General features: G+C 29.5%; 1 protein-coding gene across 2 annotated transcripts; it reads left to right on the top strand.

Annotated features, from left to right (window-relative positions):
- Window positions 1–1,667: 1,667 nt before the first annotated feature.
- On the top strand, window positions 1,668–26,791 carry LOC148172207 (uncharacterized). 2 transcript variants are annotated; one of them, XM_088039672.1, is made up of 4 exons: window positions 1,668–2,066; window positions 7,580–7,735; window positions 18,942–19,189; window positions 24,509–26,791. In XM_088039672.1, exons 1-4 carry the CDS (start codon window positions 2,030–2,032, stop codon window positions 26,741–26,743), a joined length of 2,676 nt encoding a protein of 891 aa, XP_087895798.1. In that variant the 5' UTR covers window positions 1,668–2,029; the 3' UTR covers window positions 26,744–26,791. The 2 variants fall into 2 exon arrangements, with proteins under 2 accessions (XP_087895798.1, XP_087895797.1); XM_088039671.1 differs by lacking the exon at window positions 1,668–2,066 and adding an exon at window positions 4,394–5,060.
- The last annotated feature ends 461 nt before the right edge of the window (window positions 26,792–27,252 follow it).

Here is a 27,252-nt window from a genome sequence, read left to right as displayed (position 1 = left end):
GAAATTTGATGGTTTCGTGCAGATTTCTGCTGTTTTATTGCAATCCAGCCGTTGAATCTTGATAAAAATTGGTGGTTTTGTAAATTTCGAACTCTTCTTTTCGAATTCAAACCAGAAAACGGCAAAAATCAGCGAAAAATTGTCGTTTTGCATCGAAATAAGCAGATTTCTCTAAGAAACTTGATGATTTCGTGCAGATTTCTGGTGTTTTCTTGCAATTCAGCCGTTGAATCTTGATAAAAATTTGTGGTTTTGTAGATTTCGAGCTCTTTGCGAATTCAAGCCAGAAAACGGCAAAAATCTGCGAGAAATCGTCGTTTTACATCGAAATAAGCGGATTTCTCTAAGAAATTTGATGGTTTCGTGCAGATTTCTGCTATTTTCTTGCAATTCAGCCGTTGAATCTTGATAAAAATTTGTGGTTTTCTAGATTTCGAGCTCTTTTTGCAAATTCAAGCCAGAAAACGGCAAAAATCAGCGAGAAATCGTCGATTTGCATCGAAATAAACGGATTTCACTAAGAAATGTGATGGTTTCGTGTAGATTTCTGCTGTTTTCTTGCAATTCAGCCGTTGAATCTTGTTAAAACTTGATGCTTATGTAAATTTCGAGCTCTTCTTTGCAAATACAAGAGAAAACGGCGAAAATCAGCGATAAATCGTCGTTTTACATCGAACTAAGTGGATTTCTCTAAGAAATTTGATGGTTTCGTGCAGATTTCTGCTGTTTTCTTGCAATTCAGCCGTTGAGTCTTGATAAAAATTGGTGCTATTGTAGATTTCGAGCTCTTTGCAAATTCAAGCCAGAAAACGGCGAAAATCAGCAAAAAATTGTCGTTTTGCATCGAAGTAAGCGGATTTGTCTAAGAATTTTGATGATTTTTGGCAAATTACTGCTGTTTTATTGGAATTCAGCCGTTGAATCTCGATAAAAATTGGTGCCTTTGTAGATTTCGAGCTCTTCTTTGCAAATACAAGTCAGAAAACGACGAAAATCAGCGAAAGATCGTCGTTTTGCATCGAAATAAGCGGATTTATCTAAGAAATTTGATGGGTTCGTGCAGATTTCTGCTGTTTTTCTTGCAATTCAGCCGTTAAATCTTCATAAAAATTGATGCTTTTGTAAATTTCGAGCTCTTCTTTGCAAATACAAGTCAGAAAACAGCGAAAATCAGCGAGAAATCGTCGTTTTGCATGGAAATAAGCGGATTTCTCTAAGAAATCGATATGGTACTTTATTTTTATTAGTGCATTTTGGAAAAGAGCTCAAATTACCTTTTTTTTGTAATCAAAATTTTTAATTACTCTTAATAATAATTTTTAATTTAGTTCGGTTAAGTGAAATTTTTTTGAAACCGTTTTTTTAATTTTACTCAAAACTGTGTTGTCACATGTAGCGTTTTTTTGGAGAACTTGTGACTATAAAAAATTAGAAAATAAATAAAATGATAAATTATAGAACGTAGATAACGCGAAATTTAAATCTCGCGCCTTGCACTTCCTGAGTAATAAAACCGGTAATTGTCATATCGCCCATAAAAATAATTTCTCATTGTTCGTTTTCGATTAACAATAACAATCGTAATCGCAATAATTGCGAGGTACTACGTCGACCAACTGCAATTAGAAGTTTCTACGCTTTCGCGTCAATAAAATCCGTCTTTTTGAGTTGCTAATTTCCGATAAAATATACGCGAAACATAATTACTTATTGTGGCTACCATTTAGGTCAAGTTTTTATGAATATTTATGTAAATAATTCGAATTTGTGAAAGAAAATTGTGCTGCCATAGAAAGTTCTTCATGCTCTTTAAGCATTAACGAGGAAGCCAGATATCTGTTGCATTTAAGACTTACTCTAGCATGTCCTTAGAATGTGTTTTTACATTCATCGTGTCTGCTTGCTCTTTATTTTTGCGTCGTCGTTATCAAAACATTTAGTCTATCCTCGAATTTATACACGTTCAAACATGTGCTAAAACAAACAGTCCTGAAGGAAAAGAAGTGCAAAGTGTTGATCGATAAGCGGGATGATTGCAGTTGTATTTTGGATAATTACAGCCACTGGTGAGTACCAATTCGTAAGTGAAAATCAATGTTATCGCTGCCAATAAAAAGTCGTGATTTCGAACGATCGTGAGAATTTTCTGCGTGCATTAGTCAATTTAATTGTTTTAAAACCATAAATAGTTTAAACAAGATAAGGAAATTATCTGCAATATCTGATTAGGCTAGAAATAGGTCAAATTACGGTCCCAGCGGGCTTTGGAACTAAATTGTCTTGATTTCGAGAGTTTGAGGTTAGACGCAAAACGTCCAATTCGACAGGTGACAGAACTACTAACATTGCTTTTTATAAATTAATTGGATCTTCATTCTTCGTTAAAATAAAAATTGCCAAAATCTGCCCCCACTCCTCGAAAACCTTGTATTTTCTGATATTTAATAAGCAAGTAATTAGCTGTGTCCTCCCAAAATTTAATTTGCATGGCGTTAAAATAACCAAAATTAAATTCTATATTAGAAATGAAAATTAAAATTGAAAAATCAGTTTTTATAAAAAATAAACATTTGAAAATTTTTGTTTCGTCGTCAAAATAATTATTTTTAAAAATTGTCGTTTTGGCCTGAGAGTTTTGTCGTTTGACTCAGTTAATAAACAACTTATTAACTTATCATTTTCATTGTCATGGTGTTAAAATAAATAAAATTACAGCTTTTATCAAAAAAATTAAAAATCGGCCTTGTGTGTTCGTTAATGGTATTTTTCCAAAATTTTATTTCCATGGATTTAAATTTACCTAAATTGAATTGTAAATTGAAATTGAACAATTTTTATACAAAATAAATCAAATTATAGTTAAATTATAGTTAAAATTAAAAAAAAAATATGTAAATTAACACAAAAACCTGTAATTTTTGATATTTTTGAAGTTCCAGACTTGACACATAAATGGCGCCACTTTTGAATCAAAATAAGCGCTAAAATTAAAAAAAATATATGTAAATTAACCTAAAAATCTGTAATTTTTGACATTTCTGAAGTTCCAATAAAAATTTGAAAATTTTTGTTTCGTCGTCAAAATAATAATTTTTAAAAATTGTCGTTTTGGCCTGAGAGTTTTGTCGTTTGACTCAGTTAATAAACAACTCATTAACATATCATTTTCATTGTCATGGCGTTAAAATAAATAAAATTACAGCTTTTATCAAAAAAATTAAAAACGGCCTTGTGTGTTCGTTAATGGTATTTTCCCAAAATCCCATTTCCAAGAATTTAAATTTACCTAAATTGAATTGTAAATTGAAATTGAACAATTTTTATAACAAATAAATCAAATTACAGTTATAATAAAAAAAAAAATATGTAAATTAACCTAAAAACCTGTAATTTTTGACATTTCTGAAGTTCCAGACTTGACTCATAGATAGCGCCACTTTTGAATCTAAATAGGCGCCAAAATTAAAAAAAAGTATGTAAATTAACCCAAAAACCTGTAATTTTTGATATTTTTGAAGTTCCAGACTTGACACTTAGATAGCGCCACTGTTGGGCCAGGTCAGGTCAAATTATACTTAAAATTAAAAAAATATATATAATTTAACCTAAAAATCTATAATTTTTGACATTTCTGAAGTTCCAATAAAAATTTGAAAATTTTTGATTCGTCGTCAAAATAATTTCAAAAAACTTTTGTTTTTGCTTAATAATTTTGTACACTGATTAACAATATGCTCGTTGATCGTTAAAATTTCCCAAATTGGTTTTATATAAAATAAATAAAAATCGAGTTTTTGTGTTAAAATGAAAATTTTAAATTTGTTTCCTGAGCTCAATAAAACTAGTCGACAAATTTTGGATGAAATTTGTACTGGTGTAATGAAAAGTCATTGAAAGTCAATGAATTCCCGCACAAATAACTGAATTTTTAGAAATTTAGGTAGGCGCCAGAGGGCCAAAATTATTAAGCTTTAGAAATTACGACATATACATAAAAAAGTACGCTTATCGAAACCGTTTTTCTCGCACTTTTGTCGCTTAAAATTCTTTAGTTTTTAAGCGACAAAAAATTTTGAATTTGTGGTTTTTTTATCGCTACTCGTTTCTATTTGACCTATCGATCTGAGATTTGACCAGTTGATAGATCTCGAGCAGATCTTTAGATGTTCCCCACCCTGAAATTGAGAAACGTGAAATCACCCCAAAACAACCCCTTGAAAACAGTTTTTGATCAATGTCTCATTAATTTATGAAGCAAACTTAAGTTATTGGTGCTCATTTTACGCAGAATTTCACACAGATTTAAAACCCAAAAACTTCTTGAAAATGCCCCAAAAACACCCTATGAAAATCTGTTTTGGTCGATATCTAGTTTATTTGTTAAGTAAATATAGGTCACAGTAGTTTTGATTTCGAAGGAGAGGCGATTTTAAAAATAAATAAAAATTGCCCACTTTCTGAAAAATTCAAAAGTTTGCGTCTTCTAAAAAAATTGTATTGTCATAGTGGCTCTAGAAAGTCTACAAACGTCCACAAACCCATTGAAAATAGTAAACGCAAAATAAACTTTAAATTTAGCGTTTAAATATTCTAAAAGTAAATATAAAAAAGAGGTATGATAAGAAAATTTATGAAAAAGTCCTGGAATTTAAATGTAAAGAGAAAACAATAAAATAAAAATTATGAATATATTTTGCAACGTATGCAGCAGGTTTGTGTATTATTTATGTAATTTAAACATTTCTATTTGATTTTGCATTTACAACTCTAGACCGCCACATGATTCATTCATAGTTTTAAAACATATGAATTGTTGATAAATGAAGACCTTCAGGTTAATTTCACCCATTTGCATTTACCACTTTGTTTTAATGTTGCTTTGTTTATCAACACAACGAAATTTGTGGCGGAATTCAACCACTTATGTTTTATAGAACAATTTATAAACAATAACAAGTGTTCTATCAATAATCTCTTATCTTGTGACAGCAAATTAAGAAACAATGCGACAGTTATGTGTAAACGTGTCGACGCGTCAAAACAAAATATGAAACCAAGAAGTAAGAAAATAGTGGCTAAGTTACCTAAACATGAATTTGTATTGTGCGTTTATTAATATTCAGTTTTATACCATTGGCTGCAGTTTAAATTTAAAGTCAAGATGGCGGCTAGACAGGTGAGTCGCCATCTTGAAATAAATTTTAATTTTTTCGGCACGATGTTATGAGTGTTATCAGGTAAATATGAAACCAAGAAGTAAGAAAGACAGAAAGAAAAAAAATAGTGGCTAAGTTACCAAAACATGAATTTGTATTGTGCGTTTATTAATATTTAGTTTTATACCATTGGCTGTAGTTTAAATTTAAAGTCAAGATGGCGGCCAGACAGGTGAGTCGCCATCTTGAAAATATATTTTGATTTGGTCCAAATTTTTTTTGCTCTCTTGAAATTTTTCAATAATCGGTCAAAAATTTTATCAGCAGGATGTCATGAGTGTTATCAGGTTATCAGAAGCGACTGAATTATGATCTACTTTGATATTTAATGTAACTAGACCGGGTTTTAAATTTTAAAAAACCTATTAGGTAATCTGTTGATCACTTTTAATTGACTGCTTTCTATTAATTACAAATTATTATCTTCAATGCGCCGACTTTCCTATAACTAATTTTGATTACTCCTAATTGAAAATTAATCAGTTGATTACAAATTATGACACTTTCTTACACGTTCTGTATATGCTATACAGGTGTTCGCAATATAACGCATTTCTTTAGGTGTTTTTTAGGCCATCTAAGTGTCAAGTCTGGAACTTCAAAAATATCAAAAATTACAGGTTTTTGGGTTAATTTACATATTTTTTTTAATTTTAGCGCTTATTTTGACCCAATAGTGGCGCCATCTATGCGTCAACTATGGAACTTCAGAAATGTCAAAAATTACAGATTTTTAGGTCAAATTACATCTTTTTTTTGAATTTTAACTATAATTTAACTATAATTTGATTTATTTTTTATAAAAATTGTTCAATTTCAATTTACAATTCAATTTAGGTAATTTTAAATTCATGGAAATGAGATTTTGGGAAAATACCATTAACGAACATACAAGGCCGTTTTTATTTTTTTTTGATAAAAGCTGTAATTTTATTTATTTTAACGCCATGACAATGAAAATGATAAGTTAATGAGTTGTTTATTAACTGAGTCAAACGACAAAACTCTCAGGCCAAAACGACAATTTTTAAAAATAATTATTTTGACGACGAAACAAAAATTTTCAAATTTTTATTGGATCTTCAGAAATGTCAAAAATTACAGATTTTTAGGTTAATTTATATATATATTTTGAATTATAAGTATAATTTGACCTGACCTGGCCCAAAAGTGGCGCCATTCAGGTGTCAAGTCTGGAACTTCAAAAATATCAAAAATTACAGTTTTTTGGGTTAATTTACATACTTTTTTTAATTTTAGCGCCTATTTTGATTCAAAAGTGGCGCCATCTATGCGTCAAGTCTGGAACTTCAGAAATATCAAAAATTACAGGTTTTGAGGTTAATTTACATATTTTCTCGAATTTTAACTATAATTTAACTATAATTTGATTTATTTTTTATAAAGATTGTTCAATTTCAATTTACAATTCAATTTTGGTAATTTTAAATTTATGGAAATGAGATTTTGGGAAAATGCCATTAACAAACACACAAGGCCATTTTTAATTTTTTTGATAAAAGCTGTAATTTTATTTATTTTAACGCCATGACAATGAAAATGATAAGTTAATGAGTTGTTTATTAAATGAGTCAAAAGACAAAACTCTCAGGCCAAAACGACAATTTTTAAAAATAATTATTTTGACAACGAAACAAAAATTTTCAAATTTTTATTGGAACTTCAAAAATATCAAAAATTACAGGTTTTTGGGTTAATTTACATACTTTTTTTTAATTTTTGCGCCTATTTTGATTCAAAAGTGGCGCCATCCATGTGTCAAATCTGGAACTTCAAAAATGTCAAAAATTACAGGTTTTTAGGTTAATTTACATATTTTTTTTGAATTTTAACTGTAATTTGATGTATTTTTTATAAACATTGTTCAATTTCAGTTTACAATTCAATTTAGGTAATTTTAAATTCATGGAAATGAGATTTTGGGAAAATACCATTAACGAACCCACAAGGCCGTTTTTAATTTTTTTGATAAAATCTACCAATCCTTAATATTCTGTAGTCCTGAATAGCTATTAATCTAATTGTTTTAATAATTAGTTAAGTAATCAACCAATTCCTAGGTGTTAGCTATTCCCCGCTGTAATCACCCCGCTCTCATCTCTAAACTTGTCCTGTTGATTTAGTGTCAGCCGCTTTTATAATTGGCCGGTGTTTGTAGCAGGCATTCTGCGGGAGCCAGGATTCCCTATAAATTATGCGGGTTTTCTAAACAAAGAAACTGTTGTGTACTTTGAGATTTAAAGCTTTAATGTGATGTAACACCGGCTTAATAAAATTAACGTTGCGACGAAAAATTTGCCAGAAACATTTATCAAATTTGTGTTAACTTGAATGGTTTGCAGAAAACGCTGAAGTTCAAAAGGACGAAGATGAAGAAGGAAGAGGATTCTCTGTTGTGCTGCATGTGCTCTTGCCGATTGCTGGATTAGCGCTGCTTTGGGGGCAGAGGGGGATTTTTGCCAAATTGCTACTTCAGCTGGACAGAAGCTGCGTCTCGGGTAAGCAGAATTCTTTGCATTCTTTATTCGGTTTTTCATTTCTCTAAATTACATTAAATCAGGGACTTTTACATCGGTTTTTTATTAATATCGATTTTGCCAAAAAAAAATAAATTAATACATATATTTTTATTTTCGATGTATCATTGAAAATCGATGATTGCGGTTTCGATGTATGTATTTTATTTTCGATGTAATGATTGAAAATCGATAATTGCGGTTTCGATGTATGTATTTTATTTTCGATGTAATGATTGAAAATCGATAATTGCGGTTTCGATGTATGTATTTTATTTTACACTATAGATTTAGTGATATTTATAAAGAATTTCATTTAAGGAAGTTATATTTTAGAATTTTGTTTATTCTTATTTATTTATTCTTATTAGTTATTTCGACGAAAACAATCATTTCTCTAAATTACATTAAATCTGGGACTTTTACATCGATTTTTCATTAATATCGATTTTGCCAAAAAAAAACAATTAATACATATATTTTTATTTTCGATGTATCATTGAAAATCGATGAGTGCGGTTTCGATGTTGTATTTTATTTTACACTCTAGATTTAGTAATATTTATAAAGAAGACTGGAATTTCATTTAATAATATTTTAGAATTTTGTTTATTTTTATTAGTCTCGAATTTGTTATTTTTTATAATTTTTTTACTTATTATGTTGTTTATTACTTGGTGTTTTTGTTTTTCCCGTATTTGCTTATTATTTTGTTGCTTTATTAGGAATTTTACTTATTTTTGTTTTTCACAATAAACTATGCTATATTGAGTTTTTTATTTACTATTTTTTAAAATCGATATTTTGCCCGATGTATTGGAAATCGATGTAATTATGCTCTTGTTAAAATTGAGTTCAACATCGAATTTTTACTCGATGTTCCCAGATTTAAATTACATAAACGGTTTATAAAAATGTTTGAAAAACTTTAAAATTAGTCCATGTTTAATTTGGTGGAATTATTTTAATTCGGAATTGAAACGAAAATATTTAAAATTTTGGATTCTATCAAAAATGTACTATTTTTTAGATATTTTTTTTGGTCCTACAATTTTGAAAGCATTTTCTCAGTGACGTTTGTGCGAGAAAGTTGACTATAATTTTTTAGTCAGAGTCCTTTAATAAAAAAGATTATTGATCCTTGCACTTGACGTCGCGTCTTTCTGTGCAAACTTGTACTGATGACGAAAAGAGACAGCCTAGGTAATAGAAACGTTTTCTGCAGTGGAACGAATTACGCAACAGTCCACAAAAATAGCCTTGTTTGTGTGCCGCTCAAACTATAGCGAAATGATTAAAGGTCAGGTCCGATGTGGAAATAGTCTATTAACGCACCAAAACGAATGTGAAAATAGCTAAATTTAGGTTGGACTTAAAAATGAAATTTTTTGTTTTTGGTTATCAAATTTCGTAATTTATTAAAGTTAATAATTATATAAATATGTCAATGACGAAAAATTTTATGTTCTCCAAATTTGATTCTTGATTAAAATTTAAGTCTAATCAAATTATACAATTTATCAGAAAAAAAATGTGAGTGTAAATTTCAATTGTTACTTGGTTTTTCCTAGAATTTTTGCCGTTTTTAGAGAATAACATTTGACACATTGAAAAGTCACTTTTAGTGTAAATTTCAAAGGTTACTTGATTTTTCCTAGAATTTTTCTATTTTTAAAGATTAACATTTGACACATTAAAAAGTCACTTTTAGTGTAATTTCAAAGGTTACTTGATTTTTCCTAGAACTTTTGCCATTTTTAAAGGTTAACATTTGACACATTGAAAAGTCACTTTTAGTGTAAATTTCAAAGGTTACTTGATTTTTTCTAGAATTTTTACCATGTTTAAAGATTAACATTTGACACATTGAAAAGTCACTTTTAGTGTAATTTCAAAGGTTACTTGATTTTTCCTAGAATTTTTGCCATTTTTAAAGATTAACATTTGACACATTGAAAAGTCACTTTTAATGTAAATTTCTGTAAATTTCAATTGTTACTTGATTCTCTTAGAATTTTTGTTATTTTTAAAGATTAACATTTGACACATTGAAAAGTCACTTTTAGTGTAATTTCAAAGGTTACTTGATTTTTCCTAGTATTTCTGCCATTTTTAAAGAATAACATTTGACACATTGAAAAGTCACTTTTAATGTAAATTTCTGTAAATTTCAATTGTTACTTGATTCTCTTAGAATTTTTGTTATTTTTAAAGATTAACATTTGACACATTGAAAAGTCACTTTTAATGTAAATTTCTGTAAATTTCAATTGTTACTTGATTCTCTTAGAATTTTTGTTATTTTTAAAGATTAACATTTGCCACATTGAAAAGTCACTTTTAGTGTAAATTTCAATTGTTACTTGATTTCTCCTAAAACTATTGCCATTTTTAAAGTTTAACAATTGACACATTGAAAAGTCACTTTTAGTGTAAATTTCAATTGTTACTTGATTTCTCGTAAAACTATGGCCATTTTTAAAGATTAACATTTGACACATTGAAAAGTCACTTTTAGTGTAATTTCAAAGGTTACTTGATTTCTCCTAGAACTTTTGCCATTTTTAAAGGTTAACATTTGTCACATTGAAAAGTCACTTTTAGTGTAAATTTCAAAGGTTACTTAATTTTTTCTAGAATTTTTACCATTTTTAAAGTTTGACATTTGACACATTGAAAAGTCACTTTTAGTGTTAATTTCAATTGTTACTTGATTTCTCCTAAAACTTTTGCCATTTTAAAAGTTTAACAATTTACATATTGAAAAGTCACTTTTAATGTAAATTTCTGTAAATATTAATTGTTACTTGATGTCTCTTAGCATTTTTGTTATTTTTAACGATTAACATTTGACACATTGAAAAGTCACTTTTAGTGTAAATTTCAAAGGTTACTTGATTTTTTCTAGAATTTTTGCCATTTTTAAAGATTAACATTTGCCACATTGAAAAGTCACTTTTAATGTAAATTTCTGTAAATTTCAATTGTTACTTGATGTCTCTTAGCATTTTTGTTATTTTTAAAGATTAACATTTGCCACATTGAAAAGTCACTTTTAGTGTAAATTTCAATTGTTACTTGATTTCTCGTAAAACTATTGCCATTTTTAAAAATTAACATTTGACACATTGAAAAGTCACTTTTAATGTAAATTTCTGTAAATTTCAATTGTTACTTGATGTCTCTTAGCATTTTTGCCATTTTTAAAGATTAACATTTGCCACATTGAAAAGTCACTTTTAGTCTAAATTTCAAAGGTTACTTGATTTTTTCTAGAATTTTTGCCATTTTTAAAGATTAACATTTGCCACATTGAAAAGTCACTTTTAATGTAAATTTCTGTAAATTTCAATTGTTACTTGATGTCTCTTAGCATTTTTGTTATTTTTAAAGATTAACATTTGCCACATTGAAAAGTCACTTTTAGTCTAAATTTCAAAGGTTACTTGATTTTTTCTAGAATTTTTGCCATTTTTAAAGATTAACATTTGCCACATTGAAAAGTCACTTTTAATGTAAATTTCTGTAAATTTCAATTGTTACTTGATGTCTCTTAGCATTTTTGTTATTTTTAAAGATTAACATTTGCCACATTGAAAAGTCACTTTTAGTCTAAATTTCAAAGGTTACTTGATTTTTTCTAGAATTTTTACCATTTTTAAAGATTAACATTTGACACATTGAAAAGTCACTTTTAGTGTAAATTTCAAAGGTTACTTGATTTTTTCTAGAATTTTTGCCATTTTTAAAGATTAACATTTGCCACATTGAAAAGTCACTTTTAATGTAAATTTCTGTAAATTTCAATTGTTACTTGATGTCTCTTAGCATTTTTGTTATTTTTAAAGATTAACATTTGCCACATTGAAAAGTCACTTTTAGTGTAAATTTCAATTGTTACTTGATTTCTCGTAAAACTATTGCCATTTTTAAAGATTAACATTTGACACATTGAAAAGTCACTTTTAATGTAAATTTCTGTAAATTTCAATTGTTACTTGATGTCTCTTAGCATTTTTGTTATTTTTAAAGTTTAACATTTGACACATTGAAAAGTCACTTTTAGTGTAAATTTCAATTGTTACTTGATTTCTCCTAAAACTTTTGCCATTTTTAAAGTTTAACAATTGACACATTGAAAAGTCACTTTTAGTGTAAATTTCAATTGTTACTTGATTTCTCGTAAAACTATTGCCATTTTTAAAGATTAACATTTGACACATTGAAAAGTCACTTTTAATGTAAATTTCTGTAAATTTCAATTGTTACTTGATGTCTCTTAGCATTTTTGTTATTTTTAAAGATTAACATTTGACACATTGAAAAGTCACTTTTAGTGTAAATTTCAAAGGTTACTTGATTTTCCTAGAATTTTTGCCATTTTTAAAGATTAACATTTGCCACATTGAAAAGTCACTTTTAATGTAAATTTCTGTAAATTTCAATTGTTACTTGATGTCTCTTAGAATTTTTGTTATTTTTAAACATTAACATTTGCCACATTGAAAAGTCACTTTTAGTGTAATTTCAAAGGTTACTTGATTTCTCCTAGAACTTTTGCCATTTTTAAAGGTTAACATTTGTCACATTGAAAAGTCACTTTTAGTGTAAATTTCAATTGCTACTTGATTTCTCCTAAAACTTTTGCCATTTTTAAAGTTTAACAATTGACACATTGAAAAGTCACTTTTAGTGTAAATTTCAATTGCTACTTGATTTCTCCTAAAACTTTTGCCATTTTTAAAGTTTAACAATTGACACATTGAAAAGTCACTTTTAGTGTAAATTTCAATTGCTACTTGATTTCTCCTAAAACTTTTGCCATTTTTAAAGTTTAACAATTGACACATTGAAAAGTCACTTTTAGTGTAAATTTCAATTGTTACTTGATTTCTCGTAAAACTATTGCCATTTTTAAAGATTAACATTTGACACATTGAAAAGTCACTTTTAATGTAAATTTCTGTAAATTTCAATTGTTACTTGATGTCTCTTAGCATTTTTGTTATTTTTAAAGATTAACATTTGACACATTGAAAAGTCACTTTTAGTGTAAATTTCAAAGGTTACTTGATTTTCCTAGAATTTTTGCCATTTTTAAAGATTAACATTTGCCACATTGAAAAGTCACTTTTAATGTAAATTTCTGTAAATTTCAATTGTTACTTGATGTCTCTTAGAATTTTTGTTATTTTTAAACATTAACATTTGCCACATTGAAAAGTCACTTTTAGTGTAATTTCAAAGGTTACTTGATTTCTCCTAGAACTTTTGCCATTTTTAAAGGTTAACATTTGTCACATTGAAAAGTCACTTTTAGTGTAAATTTCAATTGCTACTTGATTTCTCCTAAAACTTTTGCCATTTTTAAAGTTTAACAATTGACACATTGAAAAGTCACTTTTAGTGTAAATTTCAATTGCTACTTGATTTCTCCTAAAACTTTTGCCATTTTTAAAGTTTAACAATTGACACATTGAAAAGTCACTTTTAGTGTAAATTTCAATTGCTACTTGATTTCTCCTAAAACTTTTGCCATTTTTAAAGTTTAACAATTGACACATTGAAAAGTCACTTTTAGTGTAAATTTCAATTGTTACTTGATTTCTCGTAAAACTATTGCCATTTTTAAAGATTAACATTTGACACATTGAAAAGTCACTTTTAATGTAAATTTCTGTAAATTTCAATTGTTACTTGATGTCTCTTAGCATTTTTGTTATTTTTAAAGATTAACATTTGACACATTGAAAAGTCACTTTTAGTGTAAATTTCAAAGGTTACTTGATTTTCCTAGAATTTTTGCCATTTTTAAAGATTAACATTTGCCACATTGAAAAGTCACTTTTAATGTAAATTTCTGTAAATTTCAATTGTTACTTGATGTCTCTTAGAATTTTTGTTATTTTTAAACATTAACATTTGCCACATTGAAAAGTCACTTTTAGTGTAATTTCAAAGGTTACTTGATTTCTCCTAGAACTTTTGCCATTTTTAAAGGTTAACATTTGTCACATTGAAAAGTCACTTTTAGTGTAAATTTCAATTGCTACTTGATTTCTCCTAAAACTTTTGCCATTTTTAAAGTTTAACAATTGACACATTGAAAAGTCACTTTTAGTGTAAATTTCAATTGCTACTTGATTTCTCCTAAAACTTTTGCCATTTTTAAAGTTTAACAATTGACACATTGAAAAGTCACTTTTAGTGTAAATTTCAATTGCTACTTGATTTCTCCTAAAACTTTTGCCATTTTTAAAGTTTAACAATTGACACATTGAAAAGTCACTTTTAGTGTAAATTTCAATTGTTACTTGATTTCTCGTAAAACTATTGCCATTTTTAAAGCTTAACATTTGACACATTGAAAAGTCACTTTTAGTGTTAATTTCTTCAATTGTTGCTTGATGTTACTTAGAATTTTTGCCATTTTTAAAGTTTAACTTTTGACACTTTGAAAAGTCACTTTTAATGTAAATTTCAATTGTTACTTGATTTCTCCTAAAACTTTTGCCATTTTTAAAGTTTAACAATTGACACATTGAAAAGTCACTTTTAATGTAAATTTCTGTAAATTTCAATTGTTACTTGATGTCTCTTAGCATTTTTGTTATTTTTAAAGATTAACATTTGCCACATTGAAAAGTCACTTTTAGTCTAAATTTCAAAGGTTACTTGATTTTTTCTAGAATTTTTGCCATTTTTAAAGATTAACATTTGCCACATTGAAAAGTCACTTTTAATGTAAATTTCTGTAAATTTCAATTGTTACTTGATGTCTCTTAGCATTTTTGTTATTTTTAAAGATTAACATTTGCCACATTGAAAAGTCACTTTTAGTCTAAATTTCAAAGGTTACTTGATTTTTTCTAGAATTTTTACCATTTTTAAAGATTAACATTTGACACATTGAAAAGTCACTTTTAGTGTAAATTTCAAAGGTTACTTGATTTTTTCTAGAATTTTTGCCATTTTTAAAGATTAACATTTGCCACATTGAAAAGTCACTTTTAATGTAAATTTCTGTAAATTTCAATTATTACTTGATGTCTCTTAGCATTTTTGTTATTTTTAAAGATTAACATTTGACACATTGAAAAGTCACTTTTAGTGTAAATTTCAATTGTTACTTGATTTCTCGTAAAACTATTGCCATTTTTAAAGATTAACATTTGACACATTGAAAAGTCACTTTTAATGTAAATTTCTGTAAATTTCAATTGTTACTTGATGTCTCTTAGCATTTTTGTTATTTTTAAAGATTAACATTTGACACATTGAAAAGTCACTTTTAGTGTAAATTTCAAAGGTTACTTGATTTTCCTAGAATTTTTGCCATTTTTAAAGATTAACATTTGCCACATTGAAAAGTCACTTTTAATGTAAATTTCTGTAAATTTCAATTGTTACTTGATGTCTCTTAGAATTTTTGTTATTTTTAAACATTAACATTTGCCACATTGAAAAGTCACTTTTAGTGTAATTTCAAAGGTTACTTGATTTCTCCTAGAACTTTTGCCATTTTTAAAGGTTAACATTTGTCACATTGAAAAGTCACTTTTAGTGTAAATTTCAATTGCTACTTGATTTCTCCTAAAACTTTTGCCATTTTTAAAGTTTAACAATTGACACATTGAAAAGTCACTTTTAGTGTAAATTTCAATTGCTACTTGATTTCTCCTAAAACTTTTGCCATTTTTAAAGTTTAACAATTGACACATTGAAAAGTCACTTTTAGTGTAAATTTCAATTGCTACTTGATTTCTCCTAAAACTTTTGCCATTTTTAAAGTTTAACAATTGACACATTGAAAAGTCACTTTTAGTGTAAATTTCAATTGTTACTTGATTTCTCGTAAAACTATTGCCATTTTTAAAGATTAACATTTGACACATTGAAAAGTCACTTTTAATGTAAATTTCTGTAAATTTCAATTGTTACTTGATGTCTCTTAGCATTTTTGTTATTTTTAAAGATTAACATTTGACACATTGAAAAGTCACTTTTAGTGTAAATTTCAAAGGTTACTTGATTTTCCTAGAATTTTTGCCATTTTTAAAGATTAACATTTGCCACATTGAAAAGTCACTTTTAATGTAAATTTCTGTAAATTTCAATTGTTACTTGATGTCTCTTAGAATTTTTGTTATTTTTAAACATTAACATTTGCCACATTGAAAAGTCACTTTTAGTGTAATTTCAAAGGTTACTTGATTTCTCCTAGAACTTTTGCCATTTTTAAAGGTTAACATTTGTCACATTGAAAAGTCACTTTTAGTGTAAATTTCAATTGCTACTTGATTTCTCCTAAAACTTTTGCCATTTTTAAAGTTTAACAATTGACACATTGAAAAGTCACTTTTAGTGTAAATTTCAATTGCTACTTGATTTCTCCTAAAACTTTTGCCATTTTTAAAGTTTAACAATTGACACATTGAAAAGTCACTTTTAGTGTAAATTTCAATTGCTACTTGATTTCTCCTAAAACTTTTGCCATTTTTAAAGTTTAACAATTGACACATTGAAAAGTCACTTTTAGTGTAAATTTCAATTGTTACTTGATTTCTCGTAAAACTATTGCCATTTTTAAAGCTTAACATTTGACACATTGAAAAGTCACTTTTAGTGTTAATTTCTTCAATTGTTGCTTGATGTTACTTAGAATTTTTGCCATTTTTAAAGTTTAACTTTTGACACTTTGAAAAGTCACTTTTAATGTAAATTTCAATTGTTACTTGATTTCTCCTAAAACTTTTGCCATTTTTAAAGTTTAACAATTGACACATTGAAAAGTCACTTTTAATGTAAATTTCTGTAAATTTCAATTGTTACTTGATGTCTCTTAGCATTTTTGTTATTTTTAAAGATTAACATTTGCCACATTGAAAAGTCACTTTTAGTCTAAATTTCAAAGGTTACTTGATTTTTTCTAGAATTTTTGCCATTTTTAAAGATTAACATTTGCCACATTGAAAAGTCACTTTTAATGTAAATTTCTGTAAATTTCAATTGTTACTTGATGTCTCTTAGCATTTTTGTTATTTTTAAAGATTAACATTTGCCACATTGAAAAGTCACTTTTAGTCTAAATTTCAAAGGTTACTTGATTTTTTCTAGAATTTTTACCATTTTTAAAGATTAACATTTGACACATTGAAAAGTCACTTTTAGTGTAAATTTCAAAGGTTACTTGATTTTTTCTAGAATTTTTGCCATTTTTAAAGATTAACATTTGCCACATTGAAAAGTCACTTTTAATGTAAATTTCTGTAAATTTCAATTATTACTTGATGTCTCTTAGCATTTTTGTTATTTTTAAAGATTAACATTTGACACATTGAAAAGTCACTTTTAGTGTAAATTTCAATTGTTACTTGATTTCTCGTAAAACTATTGCCATTTTTAAAGATTAACATTTGACACATTGAAAAGTCACTTTTAATGTAAATTTCTGTAAATTTCAATTGTTACTTGATGTCTCTTAGCATTTTTGTTATTTTTAAAGATTAACATTTGACACATTGAAAAGTCACTTTTAGTGTAAATTTCAAAGGTTACTTGATTTTCCTAGAATTTTTGCCATTTTTAAAGATTAACATTTGCCACATTGAAAAGTCACTTTTAATGTAAATTTCTGTAAATTTCAATTGTTACTTGATGTCTCTTAGAATTTTTGTTATTTTTAAACATTAACATTTGCCACATTGAAAAGTCACTTTTAGTCTAAATTTCAAAGGTTACTTGATTTTTTCTAGAATTTTTGCTATTTTTAAAGATTAACATTTGCCACATTGAAAAGTCACTTTTAATGTAAATTTCAATTGTTACTTGATGTCTCTTAGAATTTTTGTTACTTTTAAAATTAACATTTGACACATTGAAAAGTCACTTTTAGTGTAATTTCAAAGGTTACTTGATTTTTCCTAGAACTTTTGCCATTTTTAAAGATTAACATTACCTGAGTTAGTTTCAGTATTATTAAAATTTTTGAAAATAATTTCATAAATCTGTTCAAGCTTCAACTTGAAACATCTCTGTGTAATCTTTAAAAACTTTAAAACGGATTTTCACAAGTCGATCTCTCAGAAGTAAGTGTAATCTACAACTTTGGTAATTCCACTCGTCAAGATTAAATCTGAATTTTTTGCGTGCACTGATTCATCGGCTTCCCCAGCGTCACGTGACTTTATACAGGGTGAACCCAAAAAAAAAGTGAACATTTTTCCCGCGCCAGCCTAATGCGTTTTTTATTCACCCCATCCTTCATTCTCTCACTTCGTCCATACGAGAAATCAATATTCCCATCTAAAATTTACAAAAACTGAAAGTTTCTTGCTACAATAAATATCACATCAATTCAGATGATTGAGTTGCATCTGTACATTTCTCTTGCCCCAGTGGCTCCGGATATATCTTTTGATCTGTTTCCGGATATTAGCCGCCTTCTAAACGCTCTCTTTTGTCTTCGCTGGACGTAAAAGTCGGCCGAGCTTTGAATTTACGCTTGAATTGCATGTTTTCAATTTTTGTGTAAAATTTCTAACCTGACCCTGCAATAAAGCGAATTACGATGTAACAGGAACACACAGACATCGTGGGAAGCAGAGGATCTCAAACTTTTAATTAGAATAATTGAGTTTTTCAAAATTCGTAAGACCTGTCACTTCTGACAATTATAAATTTTGCCAATTCTGTAGTTAGTGCACAAAAAGTACACAAGATGGCGCTGTATAAAAAATTCCAATTCGATTTTAAAAATAAAAATATCTGAATTTATAAAATAATTTGAGTAGATACCACATTGTTACCAATAAAAAAAATTAAGGCACTAAAACAGTTTGAGGACTGCTGCTCCAAGCTATTGAAACGTTCGAAATTTAGTTAATTAATGCCGTTTTGAGCGAAACTAGAACTTGTCTGTTTACCTCCATCCCAATTTAAACAGAAATAACCGGGCGTGGCATGCTAGATTAATAATTTCAGGACTAATCGTAGAAACGATAAAACACTCATGTCATAAATTTCGAATTAGTAAACTAGGATGCGGTTCAAATTGGAAATCGATTTCCCTCGAAAAAAGCTCATCACACTCATCAAATTTCAATTAGCGCTTGAAGATATTAAAAAATATGTTGGTAACACTGAAAAAGCAAGTATGGATTGACATTCAATGTGTTTTTTTTTTCAGTTTATTGTCCCTCGCTCAGTAAAAGGGAGAAACTGTTGAAATGGGCAGGCGATAGATTACCAACGACATGGTCATCGCAGGCAAGAACTTTATCTAGTGGCATCCCTGAATTATGGAAAGATGGATCTCTTTTGTGCACAATCATCAATTCTGCTGTTCCAGGGGCTTGTCCGAATCCGCACAGACATTGGAGGAAATCGCCGCTTCACGCACAAGCTCTTGCATACAAATACTTGGGATTGATTCCGGTAATTACCAATGAAATCTAATTTTTATTTCTGACACTTTAGCCGAGTAATCTGTGGAAATCTATTTTATCGAACTTTGTGATGTAAGAAATCTATCATGTCGTTCCAAGAAAAATACTTGTCAATATGACTTTTCAGTTGACATTGCCCAAAATTCCATAACCGCAAGTTTACAATTAAAGTCTTAATTTTTCTCTGTCTCGTTTTTTTTTTTAGATCCGCCTCTTTATTCTTCTTTATTTTTGCTGTATTCTCCTCTAAATTATTCTTTAAATTTCCTCATTTTCCTCAAGATTCCTGGTTGGTCTGGATGTTTTTCCTTGCATTCAGCTCAACATTCTGCTTAAAATCCTCTTCTAGATTGATTTTAAATTCTGTTCCAATTTCTCCTCTAGACTACCAACTATATCTTTATTTTCTTCTAGACTTCCTTTCAGCTTCTTCTTCACATTCCTTCAAAATTCTCCTCTTAATTCAATAGATTATCCTCAATATTTGCTAAATCTACATTCCTCTATTAGTTGACTATTTTATTCTTCCCTCGATCCTCATAATTCTCTCTTTGATTTTTACTTTCTAGGCTATCCTTATGATCCTATTTAAGGTTGAGATCCGCCTGTTGATTCTTCTTAACAAGATCCGCAAAATTGTTGTCGACTTTCACCTCTCGGTTCTCTTCTAGATTCTCCTTTATTTTATATTCCTTGTCTTTTAGATCCTTTTTAGATCCTCCTCTTTACTATCCAAAAATTTTTACGGTAGATTCTTCTCTTCATTTTCTAAATTGTTGTCTTAATATTTTCCTCTCGATTTTAATCATCATTCCTGGTTATGTTTTATTCTACCACCTTTCCTTAATTCTCATTAAAATTCTCTTTTACTCTTCTACTTCTAGATCGTCTTCTAGGTCGTTTTTTAAATCCTCCTCTAGATTGATTTTGAATTCTGTTCCAATTTCTCTTTTATATTTCATTCTTTATTTTCTTCTAGACTTCCTTTTAGCTTCTTCTTTACATTTCCTTCAAAATTCGCTTCCTAAAGCTCTAGATTGTCCTCAATATTCACTACATCTACATTCCTCTATTAGTTGTCTATTTTATTCTTCCCTCGATCGTCATAATTCTCTTTTTAATTATTCCTTTCTAGATTATCCTTTTGATCCTATTTTGGGTTTAGATTCGCCTGTATTCTCTTCTAGATTCTCCTTAATTTTATATTCCTGCTTGTCTTTTAGATCCTTTTTTAGATCCTCCTCTTTATTATCTTTTGTAGATTCTCCTCTTTATTTTCTTTTTCGTATTTTATTTTCAAAATATTTTCCCTTCGATTATTCTTTCATCATTCCTTTTTCCTGCATTCAGTTCAACATTCTTTTATTAATTGTCAATGAAATTCTTCTCTAGATTTGTCCCTTCTTTATTTTTTTTAGGCTTCATTTTAGCTTATTTTTAACATTCCCTGCAAGATTCTCCTCTTAATGCTCTAGATTGTCCTCAATGTTCACTCAATTTTGTATTCTTCTATTAGTTATATTCATTATTCTTCTTTTGATACTCTCAACATTTTCATTTTAAATTCTTTAAAAATTTAAATCCTTCTGTTGATTCTTCTTAAAATTATCCCAAATTTTCTTTTAGATTCTCTTTTACTTTCCCTTCCCGGTGGTCTTTCTAATTCACTTTTAGATTCTCTTCCAAATTTTTCTCTATATTTTTCTTGTTATTTTCCTGTATATTTGCCTCTTGACTCTTCTGTAGTTTGTTCTCTAGACTGTCCTCTACATTCTTTACAAAATTGCCTTTTAGATCGTCATTTACATTATCCTATACATGTTTTTTATTCTCCACTCGATAGTTTTGTAGATTTATTAATATGTAACTTTAATTTTTTGGAATACTCAGATTTTTGCTGTTTCACTTATCTATACAATAATTTTAGAAATTGGTGACAAATAATTTTAAATTTCAGTATAAATTTTCTTCTACAATCTCTTCTAGATCGTATAGGCGTTTATTAAAATCCTCCTCTAGATCGTTTTTAAATTCTGTTCCAATTTCTCCTTTATTTTCCTTTTCATTTTCTTCCTTTTACCTTCTTATTTACATTTCCTGCAAGATTATCCACTTAATGCTTTAGATTGTCTGTAATTTTCACTCAATTTTACAGGGTGATTCATTGCAATATTAATCAAAGGCGGTATTGAAATGTTTGGGTGTCATTTTTTACACCAGTTTTTGGTAAAAATTGCACTTTTTGCAAGAATAAAAGTGATGGAAATGTTTGTCGAACCACAATAATTGATTATTTCCGCAAAAACGGATAAAATCTCTTTTGATAATCGCAATCCGTCAAATCAAATATGAAAATTCAATTTGACAGATCTCGGGAGGCATTTGCGTATCATGTAGCAACAGTTTGCCATTAAACAATTTTTTTTTTATTGTGCTAACCTGTTTTGAGTTCAAAATGGCACTCGTTCGGTGTTTTCTGTTGCCAACTGACAAATACTTAAATTACGCCCTCTGGCGCCAGTTGTTTTTACGCTTATGCGTCAACCCTTGCAAAGCCACCTTTAATTAATATTAAAAAAAATCACTCTGTAAATTCTTCTATTAGCTGTCTTCATTATTCTTCTGTCAATCTTCTTCAACATTCTCCTTTTTATGATTACTTTCTAGATTTTTCTGTTGATTCTCATTTAGTTTCCCTTCCTGATTGTCTTTCAGATTCTTTTTTAGGTCCTCCTCGTTATTATCCAAAAATTTTTATGGTAGATTCTTTTCTTCATTTTCTCAATTATTGTCTTAATATTTTCCTCTCAATTTTTTATCATCATTCCTGGTTATGTTTTATTCTACCACCTTTTCTTAATTCTCATTAAAATTCTCTTCTAATCTTCTACTTCTAGATCGTTTCTAGGTCGTTTTAAATCCTCCTCTAGATTGATTTTGAATTCTGTTCCAATTTCTCTTTTATATTTCATTCTATATTTTCTTCTAGACTTCCTTTTAGCTTCTTCTTTACATTTCCTTCAAAATTCTCTTCCTAATGCTCTAGATTGTCCTCAATATTCGCTAAATCTACATTCCTCTATTAGTTGTCTATTTTATTCTTCCCTCGATCGTCATAATTCTCTTTTTAATTATTCCTTTCTAGATTATCCTTTTGATCCTATTTTGGGTTTAGATTCGCCTGTATTCTCTTCTAGATTCTCCTTAATTTTATATTTCTGCTTGTCTTTTAGATCCTTTTTTAGATCCTCCTCTTTATTATCTTTTGTAGATTCTCCTCTTTATTTTCTTTTTCGTATTTTATTTTCAAAATATTTTCCCTTCGATTATTCTTTCATCATTCCTTTTTCCTGCATTCAGTTCAACATTCTTTTATTAATTGTCAATGAAATTCTTCTCTAGATTTTCCCTTCTTTATTCTCTTTTAGGCTTCATTTTAGTCTCTTTTTAACATTCCCTGCAAGATTCTCCTCTTAATGCTCTAGATTGTCCTCAATATTCACTCAATTTTGTATTCTTTTATTAGTTATATTCATTATTCTTCTCTTGATACTCTCAACATTTTTATTTTAAATCCTTTAAAAATTTAAATCCTCCTGTTGATTCCTCTTAAAATTATTCCTAAATCTCTTTTAGATTCTCTTTTACTTTCTCTTCCTGATTGTCGTTCTAATTCACTTTTAGATACTCATCTAGATTCTCTTCCAAATTCTTCTCTATATTTTCCTTGTTATTTTCTTCTTGCTCGGTCACATGTTCCTCTACATTCTGCTGTTTTATTTATATGTAACTCAATATTTTTGTATGATATTCAGATTCTTGCAGTTTTTTTTTCAACTTCACTTATCTTTACAATAATTTTGCAAATTGATGACAAATAATTTCAAATTTCCACATAAATTTTGATTTTCTTTTAAACTAAAGGGTTTTAAATTTTATTCTTTTTGTTTAATAACTAACCTTTAAAAACAGAGTTATATATATCCAATAAATAACCAATGAATTAATTTCTGAAAACTACATAATTTTTAGTTTTTTAAAAATTAAAAAAATCTGATTTCTGTTTTGTCTTTCCAAATAAACTTGCGAAGTAAGTTCAAAGTATTCTTTGCAAATTTATATGTCATATCTCTGTAAAATACTCCTCTAGAAAAAATCCTACTTTTCGAAAAATTTTGGACAAAAAATGTCCGGTTTTCCAAAAATTCTGCAATTTTAAGTTAATAAAAAGATAAAAGTAAAAAAAGTGAATAACGAAGCACTTTTTGAAAATTGTCTAAAATGTCTAGTTTTCTTTGTAATTTTGAAATTTTTGACAGGATTAACAGTAACTTCCCAAACTTATCGAGTTCCATATTACCTCATTTATGGAAATATTTTTGAAATTTCAAAATTTTTGGTTGTCTACAAAATCCAAAATTTGAAAATCTGCTAGCTTTTTAAATTGTTTTGTACTTTCGATATCTAAAAAGTAAGTCTATTTCAGTAATTGTAAAATGTTCGTGCAAATTACATATGGAAAATTGCTAAAATCGCGTTGTACAAACTTTTTTGAATTTGCCGCTTTAATAGGTCCATTAGAGTACTCAATTTAGAGTCGTTTATATGTATCTACAGTCCAGCTCATTGCTATCAGTCCACTCTCTAGTGTAAATTTTCGAAAATTTTTGGGTGTAAATCTGGCCTTCAATTTCATAGGGAGAAAATTAGGGGAAAATTGAATGTAGCGATTTTTGAGGTTAACACGTTGTCAAAGTTGAGTGTATTAATCAATAACTAATTAAAAATTTGTTGCAAAAAATGATTTTAATAGAGATTTAACAAGTTTTGGCAATGCTGTGAAAGACGATTAGCTTCTGCGCATGCCACAGTTGCGTCAAGGTCAAACGCTTTTGCTGCTAATTGTTACCGATAAAAGTCACTAAGGGTTGCTGTCGACTTAACTAAAAAATGTATCAATATAATTGAATTGTCCTTTGCGGCCAACAATAATTGTACCTAAATATGATAGATGTGAATACTGGCTGTGAGGTTAGGTTTAAATTCAGTGATAGTGAAACTCAAATGTCAAATTTTAAATTGAATTTGAAAATCAAGTGGCAAGTCGTGGTTACAAAACCGTTACCAATCGTGTAACACGAAAACTTATTAAAAAAAGGGTGCAAATTCGAAAAAATAGTATAAAGAACTTGTTTTATAATGGCATTGGTGCACCAAGTTGGCCATTATAAAACACGTTCTTTAAAATACTATTCAAGCACTCGTCCTTTCCCACACTCGTGTGTTAATACAATTTCGTAATTTTCAGATGTTCACAGAGGCCGACTTTTCCACCGACTTCAGCATAAATCAAGAACGCAAATTTATCCAGTATCTCCACAAATTACAAGAAGTCGTCACCAAATGGCCAACAAACCACACGTTAAACCACAAGTTTTCATCGCAATATGTCGCACGAGGAATGGGCTTGTACACGGGCGAGCAAAATCGAAAAACGATTTTCTACATCTACTCCAACGGAGGTGGAAAAAAGCGCAGCAACGTGTTTATGTACATCCGAGGGCCGTTCGGGTCGAAAGGATCCGCCACCATCTCCCCTTTTCACAGCTTGCAGAAGATACCAGTGGTCAACGTGCTGCAGAATCAGCTGGAAGCCAGTAAGACTCTACCGTTTAAAAACGAGGAGCAGAAGTCATTCCTGAAGACGATCTCGTTGGATTTCACTTCGTTGGTTGGGAACTTGGAGGAGAAGAAGGAGCAGAATGAAATTCCCATTCAAATTGACATGGAGATTGACAGGGCGAAGATTACTTACATCCCTAAAGACGACGGAATGTACGAAATTACATTGATTTGCGATGGGGAGATTTTGAGAGGATCTCCTTATAGCGTGCAGGTTTACAGCAACACTTCTGGTAAGACTGATAGCTTTGAAACCACCTATGAGAATGTTGAAGAGAAGATCATCTTCACCAAACGCAAGGTTATTTCGAAAGTCATCGACTGCATCGACGAGAAGATCTATATTGGCAATACACCAAATGCGAACAGTCTTGAGAACGACGAAGTTACGATCATGGCGGTGACCAAGAAGGAGGACGAGATTCTAAAAACCGAAATCAGTTGCACCTTGGAGGATATCATCGAGGAGATCAACACCAAGGCTGAAAACGACACTTTGGAAGAAATCAAGAAGATTACCGAGCACTTGAAGACCTTACCTGATGGTACTGACGAAACTGACCAACTCCAATTGGGGACTCTACACAAACTGGTGAAAAACAGCGAGGAAGTCAAAACGGAAATCGCCAACTTGCTTCAACCCGACGAAGTTCACTACAACGTCGAAAAGGACGTCGATAGAACTCGCGTCTCGGAATTCGACTTTGGAAGTGTGGAAAACAGAAGAGACGAAGACGAAAATAACAACTCCCCGGTCAAGAGGATTAAAAGTAAAATTTCCCTGGAGATTTCCCCTAAGATTCCTTCGGCAAGTGTTACTTCCCCGATATGCCCCAGCCATATTGCCCCAGAAGTAGAACTAAGCTATCCGAACCAATTCACTTTAGCGCAGAAACGGAAGGTCTTCTCGAGACAAAACAGCATTAACCTACCCGATAGTGACGTCACGTTTTCTTTGGAAAACGGAGATTCGTCGAGATCCCCAAATTTTGGCCAACTTAGTGTCCTCAACGTTTTGAACAGTCTTAAACAATCAAGGAAGAACAGTCTTTCGGAAGGGTCAGAGCACTCCGTCACTTCCACAGTTAGTATGTCGAATGTGGCCAGTGAGACCCACGAGGAGTCGTTCAGGGCGAGGAAAGAGTACTGGGAACGGATGTCTTCGAGGAGCTCCAGTAGTGCTAGTTTAGTCAACCTTGAGCCCAAAGCAATCAAGAGGAAGGAAACGATGGACCACGTTAAGAAGGAGAGGAAGATTTCCAACTCTTCCGCAGAGTCCAAAGCGAGTCGGTACAAGTCAGACACTTCTCTAGATGACTGTTCTCTAATACCCCTAGAGGAACGAAAAAAAAAGCTATTGAAAGAAATGTACGAAAAGGAAACTCATCACAAAAAAACAGACAGTTTGAAAAAAGTTCCCACTGTGTCCGACAGAGTGGAAACTTTGACAGACAAGAAGAAAAAATCGTCGTTCAAAACTCAGTTCAAAAACGCAATCAGTTTTTTCAAAAAAAAGGAAAACATTCCGAAAACCGACAATTTGAAAAGAAGGTTCTCTTTGGACAACCAGAGGAGAGCCCACCGGAAGGTTAGAGGAGGAAGTTTGAGTCTACCGTACATCTCCGATCGCTTCCAAGTCAGCAATTTGTACGAAGATGTCTTTGGGAATCGACGTGGAAGTTTTAAAGGAACTCCGAATAAGAACGAAGTTGCGAATTCTTTGGCTTCTTTTTCACCAAATGGGGGCTCAACAGTTCGTCCATCGCAAGACGAGGACGATATTAGCTACAATTTGTTTGTAAATAAAGGAAAGACTAAAAAACGTAAAGGTATTAAGGCCATTTTTTATGTAAACTATTGACTCGTTGTTATTGTATTTATTGTTACTTAATAAAACTAAAGAAACTAGTGTCACTTGTTTATTTGAGGATAAATTTTCTTCATTCCTCTTTGGATTTTTCCATTTAGGCTTGTTTTGTTTTTGGTCTAAATTCTCTTCAAATCCTTGACTTTTACAAACAGATTCTCTTTTTATTTTCCTTGGATTCTCAAAATTTCTTATGGAATTTTCTCAAATTCTTACTCGAATCTCATTGTGTTTTCAAGATTTTGTATAATACTAATTCTTATTGCATCTTTTCTCAGTTCTCTTTAGCCTACATTTTTTAGTTCTTAGCTAATTTTCTAGAATTTCTTTTGATCCTAGATCCTGCATAAATTCTCTTAAGCATTTTTCTGTGATTTTCTTTGATTCTTTTGAATCTTCTTTGGATTCTAAGCGGTAACTTGAGGAATACAAAAATCGGAAAATATTCTTTTAATTCTCATCCAATTTTTCTTAACCCCCTAAATTTTCCTTAAATTTAGATT

This window comes from Gnatocerus cornutus, chromosome 6 (genome assembly GCF_029298725.1).
Source record: "Gnatocerus cornutus isolate USDA-ARS CGAHR chromosome 6, icGnaCorn1.1, whole genome shotgun sequence".
NCBI classification, from domain to species: Eukaryota; Metazoa; Arthropoda; class Insecta; order Coleoptera; family Tenebrionidae; genus Gnatocerus; species Gnatocerus cornutus.
The sequence above is the reverse complement of the archived record's forward strand: the minus strand, read 5'-3'. Positions and strand labels throughout refer to the sequence as shown.

What these genes read in the sequence shown, in the direction of transcription:
- LOC148172207 (XM_088039671.1), top strand. Translation starts at nt 5,015, where the DNA reads ATGTGTAAACGTGTCGACGCGTCAAAACAAAATATGAAACCAAGAA. An exon ending in ACAAAATATGAAACCAAGAA is followed by an intron (nt 5,061 to 7,579) that starts GTAAGAAAATAG and finishes AATGGTTTGCAG; the next exon opens with AAAACGCTGAAGTTCAAAAG. An exon ending in AATACTTGGGATTGATTCCG is followed by an intron (nt 19,190 to 24,508) that starts GTAATTACCAAT and finishes CGTAATTTTCAG; the next exon opens with ATGTTCACAGAGGCCGACTT.